General features: G+C 37.5%; 1 protein-coding gene across 1 annotated transcript; it reads right to left on the bottom strand.

The window, feature by feature from the left end:
• Nucleotides 1-1,220: 1,220 nt before the first annotated feature.
• tmbim4 (transmembrane BAX inhibitor motif containing 4) lies at nucleotides 1,221-8,030 on the bottom strand. The gene is made up of 7 exons (XM_030149430.1): nucleotides 7,802-8,030; nucleotides 7,285-7,393; nucleotides 6,473-6,578; nucleotides 6,253-6,286; nucleotides 6,057-6,174; nucleotides 5,922-5,967; nucleotides 1,221-3,156 (listed from the first exon to the last, which is right to left on the bottom strand). The coding sequence occupies exons 1-7, from the start codon at nucleotides 7,890-7,892 to the stop codon at nucleotides 2,950-2,952; spliced, it is 711 nt and encodes a 236-aa protein (XP_030005290.1). The 5' UTR covers nucleotides 7,893-8,030; the 3' UTR covers nucleotides 1,221-2,949.

The following is an 8,030-nucleotide window of genomic DNA, read 5'->3' as shown; positions in this document are numbered from 1 at the left end:
TTACAGATATAATGAGGAAAGTCTTGTGTGTAGAAGCTGAATATTACTGAATAATGCTGAATGATAAAGCTGCATAATACTGAAAAGGGCTAGATAGACGAGTACATAACATCAGTGCTTTACAAAGCTACTCTTTATTAAGGGGATATTGTACCAAGCTATTTTATTCTTGTCGACCGTGTACCACAAACATTTATGACAATCCAAAGCAGAGCTGATTTACCTGACAGTCTGTATTGTTTTAGTTTGTGATGCTTTGGTCACCTTAGTTTGTTGTTTTAGAAAATTCTCATTTTTGTATCAGTTTACAAAATTATTTTTGAGCTGCTAGATTTTGTTTTAGCGTCAGTTTTCATTGACTGTAATAACATCCTTGTCTTTATTTATTTTCTCCACTGTTTAAGAAACTCTCAAGCCTCTTGAAGGTCAATTTTTTCACCTGAAAACCTCTTTTAAAGGTTATGACACTTTATGAATACGTTTTATGTTTATGAGGATTTACTGTTCACTTTAAGGGGCAATTCTTAGACCATACCTATAATTCTAGAAATGGTCTCAGAATTTCTTCATAACAATACATTTTTTCACTAGAAATCTTTATAAACATTACCTCAGGTGTGATATACAGGAAACATGGAGCATACTCAGCTGGTCACAGTCTGCAATTTCACCAATAAGTGTCACTACAATTCACAGTGGTTCTTGAGATTTAATCATGTATTAGTATTACTGTATCAGTTGGAGAAAAAAAAACCTACTACATTTTCTGAGCATTTCTATTTTTCCCACATATAATTTTCACTGTATTTAATACAGTTTACAATAATATTTCTGTTCATCTACATCGTATCAAGATTTGACAGAAAGTGTCCCAGTTGTTTTCATCAAAGCAGTTGCTGAATTCCTCTTTTCATGTGATCAAACAAACTATTAGCATGATAGTAAGTCCCACTCTCTTCAGACACAATTTTGATGTATTCTTTTATGGAAAGTCTTCTGCAGTGTATTTTTTGTTTTTAATTAAATCAATCTAAGAAAGTCTTGAGTGTAATAGTCTAAAAGCAGCTGTTGAATTCTCCATGTCTGGTGTTCATACTTAAACTCAGCAGTGAAAAGAGGATAAAAAAAAATCTGTAATATTAAGACTCAAGATTAAAGTAAATCCAATAAGTATTAATTTCTCAAAAGCTTCAGAAATTAAGTTAAAAGACCTCACCATGTATATTTAAATATTTATTTCAACATGACATGTCACATTTTCATGTTTCAAAAGCTGTTTACAGAACCAGAAAGTGACCAGCAGTTCTTAAACAAACACAGTGTATTTCATCATTCAAGACCAAAACATAAACCAAGTAAATTTACTAGTATCTTCAATCTGATGTCTTAAAGTTCTCTGTTTAATAGAATTAGGTTTTAATATTTAATGTTAAGTTCTCCCTCCCTGAAACTGTGCATTGTTACATTTACACAATAAAAATATATACAACCATAGATGTTAATAAACTCAGGCAATGTCACTGTACTACTGTAAGATAAGGCGTGAGGGGAGAACATTAAGGAAACAAAAGAGAGCAATTTTTCCCAACACTAAAAACATTCAATGGGAAGTATATAATGTTGGTAAGATATGCATTCATCTGTTTTTGTGGCGCTCGTGTTGTCAAAATATATATAAACAACATAAATGAACCATATTGTTAAACTGAGTCCCTTCATTCATCCACCATAAATACTTAAACACACACATTTGAACATATACATCTGGAAAAGATGAAGAGACCATTCCTAAACTGTAGACCTAAACCCCCATGAAAACCTAGAATGGGATTTTCAAAGTGCATCAAATAGTCAAGCTATTGCAGTTTAGCTTCTTGAAGTTAAACACAACAAAAAACAACATGGACTGCTGGTAAAGAACATGCCAAGATGCATGAACAGTGAAATACTGATTTCTTAATGCTTCAAATATAAATGAGTGTCTAAAACTTACAAAATGTTGGTAAACCTAGTCTGAAGTGCTGAGTATTTTTATATTTTATAGGTCTTAGCCACGGGTGTGGCAACATTACTCAATAGTGCCCCCTAGAACATTTCATAAATTCAGTCCACATGTGAGGTTTCACCCGAACATAACAAATGTGGCAGGTATTTTCATGTATTTCCCTACTTTGTACAAAGATTAAAAGGAGGCCAGGTCTACAGATCGAGAGTCTGATCATCACTGTTTGTAGCTTCAATGTTTAAAACCTGGGAGAGATGTAACAAAAACTTTCCTCAAAAAAATAAAATAGTAAAACCAGGCATCTCTTAATTTTCCAGAGCTGTGTCTAACTACTGCAGGAAAATATCCATTAGGGCCTCAAATGTGGATTCATGTAATGCTATAGATTAGACAAAAGCTGTTTTTTCTAATGCTGGTAACTTGATTAGTCAGTAAGCAGGCTCTCACTAGCAGAGTCACAAAGTTTTAGTTGGTTCAAAATGCAAGATTCATGTGTGCTTATGTAAAATGTGTCAGATGTCAGTTTTGTACTGGCAGTCATTTGTTAATGTTAGCGACCTTAATTTCTAAGGTAACAACTGTCTACACTGGCTTCAGTGTAAAGGGTATGGGGTGACAGTCACACCTAAGCTCTTCAGTGCCTTTCTTCTGCTCTTCTACAGCAGCAACAATGTGCAAAACCAGCTCATGTTTACTTAGAAATGGTGCTAATGATAACCAACAGCCAACTCCCAATAAATAGCATTCTGTCACGAACTTCCAACTCTTAAACAGAGATTCTTTAAAAGTTGTCAAGTATGATTTTGGCTTTAGAACAAGATTTCACTGTTATGAATCACCTTAACTTGGGACAAACAGAATTAAACAGTGCAGTTGCTTATACACACAAAGGCTGAGGCTGGAATGATTGACATACAGATTTGCCGAAAACAGCACTATAGTTTTCAATGTTTCTTCATAGAGTCGAGGACACGGAGGATGTGTAGGAAGAGGTTGACAATGTCCAAGTAGAGGTTGATGGAGGCCAGGATGTGCTCCTCAGGAGAAAGCTGCTTCATCAGCAGGTGTGTGTCGTAGATGATGAAGCCACAGAAGATCAGAGCTCCAGCTCCAGCCATGACCAGCTCTGTGCTGTCACTGCTGAAGAAGAACTGGACAAACAACACGCACAGCAGGAAACATTTCCATCATTATTAATGTTAAACGTGTGTGATATCAGAATCACTGGTTAACTGGTAAAATTTTGGCTTTGCAATTAACATTCTATCACAATAGTGACATGTTAGTGATTTTTAGGATTACATATTAGCCAATGTTGGATCAATAGTTATTTATAGATTTTTAACATCTTTGGTTATTGTGATAAACACCCCACTGTCACACTGAGAGATCACAGAAGTGTGGACTAATAAGCATCGCAATAAGTGAGGACTTTTAAGTATGGAGAACAGTAAAGTCCCAAAGGGTTGTCTTCTTATCACAAGATATTATGTTGTCCCAACAGAATAATGAGACATGGAGGTCTAATTTTGACAGTAACAAAGCGTGGCACAAGGGGGCACCATAGACCAGGTTTGGAAACCTGGTTTTTAACAGATAGTAAACAAAGTTTTTTCCAGTTTGCTGAAGAAGATCTAAAAGTCTAAGGCTCAAAAGAGATGAAATTCCTAAAGCTATGTTCAACATCTGTTAGAGTGACTGAAATGAAAATAGTGGATGTAGAATGATACCCCTGGTGCTGGAATGAAATACTATGGGTATGCTGCTTTCACATTTTTATAGTTACATATTCAACTGATGATTAATCTACAAAATGTCCAAAACAATGCTAAACATTATTCTTTGATTTTTTTATCCAGCAATTTAAAACATAAATAGTAATTTATCAAGCATGACAAAGAAAAACTTTAAAGGGTAAAGCGTCAATAAGTTTTGGCATGTTTTTTTTCAAATAGTCAAAAAAAATAGTTATTTTAGGCTTGATCAATGCTTTAGTTTCTTCCTGAAGTTATAGAACAGATGTTACAGGGTGGGGAAGCAAAATTTACAATGAACATTTCGTTGTCTTTTCTCAGCAGGCGCTACGTCAATTGTTTTGAAACCAAACATATATTGATGTCATAATCATACCTAACACTATTATCCATACCTTTTCAGAAACTTTTGCCCATATGAGTAATCAGGAAAGTAAACGTCAAAGAGTGTGTGATTTGCTGAATGCACTCGTCACACCAAAGGAGATTTCAAAAATAGTTGGAGTGTCCATAAAGACTGTTTATAATGTAAAGAAGAGAATGACTATGAGCAAAACTATTACGAGAAAGTCTGGAAGATACTATTAACTCTTTCGGTGCCAGACAGTTAAGGGGCTAATAAGCCTTAAAAGTGCCACAGAATTTGGCCGTTTTTCAGTATTTCACGTCATTTTTATAATATTTGAAGAATCCTGCAGGAAACCGCTCGGTAACATCCGACCGATTGCTGATTCGATTCAAAACGCACCGGACGCAGCCGATTCATTATTGATCGTAATTTGCATAATTTATAATAATAATAATAATAATAATCTTTATTTATATAGCACTTTTCATACATTAAAAACTGTAGCACAAAGTGCTTTACATATCAGTTTAAAAATCAGTACCGCCCCCCACCCACACCCACCCACTCACCCCGCACACACACACACACACACACACACACACATATACATGCAAACCCACAAGCTCACACATACTTAAGAAGACTGACTGAGCACGGGTAGACCAGAACAAAAATGTACAAGTAAAAGTAAAACATCAATTTAGGAGGCGCTGTTTCAGGGAGCCATCCGCACCAGGAGGCAGCCGCCGACCCCGGCGACCAGGCACCAGCAACACAGCCCCGCATCCCAACTAGTGGGAGAGGGCCAACTGGGACCCCCCACCCACCAGAAAGGAGCGGACCCCAGTGAGAGAAGGCGCCACAGCCCCCGGAGTCCACAGCCGCCCCCCGGCATGGAGGGCTCCCTCTGATGAAACACCGGAGAATAAGAAACATTAAAAAGATATAAAAATATTATTCGGTTGCGTGACCTCAAATTCCCGTCTGATTGGTCTCAAAAGGGGGACACAGAAAGAACGTCATCGAAATGTGAGAAAGAAATGGGGGTGGATGGTTTGTTTGTACACAAATATGGCGTGTTCTCCAAAGCCGATCTGATCGGCCCGTGGCACTTTAAAGGTTGTATTCATAAAGCCGATTTAATCGGCCCATGGCATTGAAAGAGTTAAAGAAGAATGGGAGAAGTTGTCACCCGAATATTTGAGGAACACTTGCGTAAGTTTCAGGAAGCGTGTGAAGGCAGTTACTGAGAAAGAAGAAGGACACATAGAATAAAAACATTTTCTATTATGTCAATTTTCTTGTGGCAAATAAATTCTCATGACTTTCAATAAACTCTGGTCATACACTGTCTTTCAATCCCTGCCTCAAAATATTGTAAATTTTGCTTCCCCACCCTGTAGATATTAAACAATGTGGAAGAGCTCACTAACAGCTAAATCCACTGAAATCACTTAGTATGTAGAGACCCGTGTAATATACTGACCATATGTTCTGATTGGTTAAAGTAATCAAATCAGATGACGATGGATGGATCAGTCATCACCCCTCGGTCTCATTTAGTTTTGACATGCCTTTGTTTTAGTTTTGTATTTTTGTTTTTCATTGACGCAATCATTCTCAGTGTATTTTACTTTCTCTTTCTCTGCTTGTTTCTTTCTCTTCCAGCTGCTGAGAGGCCACTTCCTCATTCATTTCAATGAGACCACTGAATCAAAGCCCTTCTGTTTTTCTTTCACTCTTCTAGCCTGAATCTTTCTTTCTATGCTTGTTATATGAGACAGACAGATCAAAATCGGACAGCTGGACTCACCCTCATGAAACCTGCAATGATAAGGATCCACAGGCAGGCGAACAGACTGGAAGAACATAATAGAATGGATTGTTTGAGACCAACAGTGATAGAAATGGCAGCTGTTAAAGTGGAGACAGTAATGAAAACACTCACCCTGCTCCCATTTTGCTGAAGTCTCTCTTAGACTGGAAGGTGTAGGCTGTCAGTCCGGCAAACACAGCACAGGTGAGGAACAAGGCTTGCAGTACAGTAGAGTATTCATAGAAGGTCACTGTGAAGAAAAAACTGCAGTCAGATGTCTGATGAAGGACCCAAATCAAACAAAAGATGGACTTTAGAAAATACTTACAGGCTGTGGCCACAGAAACAGCTTCTAACAGTGTCTGCAAGCAACATGCAGAAACTATTATTTAATATCCAGCAGCTCATGTGAAAAATATACTGTAAACACTAAACAAAATATAGGAATTATGTTGTTAATATGATCTCTAAGCTGAGTTCAGTGAAAAGCAGTTAAAGATATATAACTATATAATAACATGGGAATTAAAAAAGAAAAAAAGCCTTACAAATGTGAAGAGCAGGTAGAGGTTGACTGGATGTTGATGTCTGTACATGGCCAAGGCCAAAAGCAGAACCAGAGACCCCAGAGCCGAAACCAGAACCACAGCAGGACTAAGGCAGAAACCATATTACAGTCTGACAACATGACTAACACTGGGTGTATTCTTTCCACAACAATATTATTCATGAAACATGCACAGAACCATTATGTAAACTGACAGACTTGCATAAAAATAGTCCTGGATATTATTTACTGTTCAAACTACATAAATATAGTTTTAAAAAAGACTGTCTTGAGCTATGTTAATGTTTCAGGTTTTTGTATTAATGTCAATTTGTGCTTTAAAAAGTTATTGGAAATATCAATACTTTGTACCTGAGAAAATAACATAATGCATAGATTTGGGATTGCTTGATACATGGATGTGCAATGCTGGATGTTTATAATTACCATGACATGTCAAATTGGTAATTCTTTTTCAGGTGGTTATTTGCAATTTGTGATTATGGTTCTACTTCAATATCACATTTTTTTCAAGTTCCATTCACTAGAATACTGCACAGTGCAGATATTACACAAGAAGCATAGCTGGGGGAACACTGATAATGCCCTGAATAAATGAAAACTTGTGCATGAACAAGTACAAGCTGTGCTGTCTGAAGGAAATACACAGATACTGCAAATAAAGTACAGCTTCATAAGGAATAACTTTATAGTTGCCTGTGTGTTAAGTGGCCAAAATACCATGTTGCTACTGAATCTCATCTTGACATGTTGTCCCTCACATCATACTATCACGAATCATACTATTCTCACCTGGCATGGACAAACTCCTTGATGGTCTGGGAGTACATGAAGACAGCAGATGTGGCTGTGGTCAGGATGATCTGCAGGCTCAGCAGGGTGTACACTTTCCGCAGAAAGTCTGTTCAACGAAACAGCAGGATGGACAGTCATGACATGTTGGAAGTACTGAACCATACTGAACACGAAGGCTTTAGCCAGGTCCAAGAGACCTGCTGCTTAACTCTGGACCTGTACTGAAAAGCAGTCTGTATTTCAGGTGACTAAACTCGGGGTAAATATTTCACTGTGGTTAGCTTTTACACTGTAGCCTTTATGGTTACACATTAGCATTTTATTACGATATATCAGTTAACTGGAGTAGTACGTTTAAAACAGCTAACACTGCGGCTTAAAACGTCGTTAATGCTAGCCGTAACTCGACAGTACACCAGCGTTATTGTGTAACGGGAAAACATTTCACATTCACGTACAGTTGTGACAAAATGTTCTAAACATGACACACAGGTGAAAACACTGAATGTCTTACCCATCCGTATCTGGATACTGGCGGTAGCGACATTCGTGCCGTAGTTGAAGTCGTCCTCAATAGAAGACCGGGGGTATTTTTCACTATTCATCGTGTTATATAGTTAGGGGTTCTGCGCCACACGGAGAAAAATATAATTGCCGTGTAAATACAGGACTACCAGGAAATGTTGCACTCCCGTCGAAGAACTGGACTGCTCCGATTCTGATCTCAGATGGAGACTCAGCGT

This window comes from Sphaeramia orbicularis, chromosome 12, assembly GCF_902148855.1.
Source record: "Sphaeramia orbicularis chromosome 12, fSphaOr1.1, whole genome shotgun sequence".
NCBI classification, from domain to species: domain Eukaryota; kingdom Metazoa; phylum Chordata; class Actinopteri; order Kurtiformes; family Apogonidae; genus Sphaeramia; species Sphaeramia orbicularis.
Note: the sequence above shows the minus strand (reverse complement) of the source record. Positions and strands in the feature narration are given on the sequence as shown.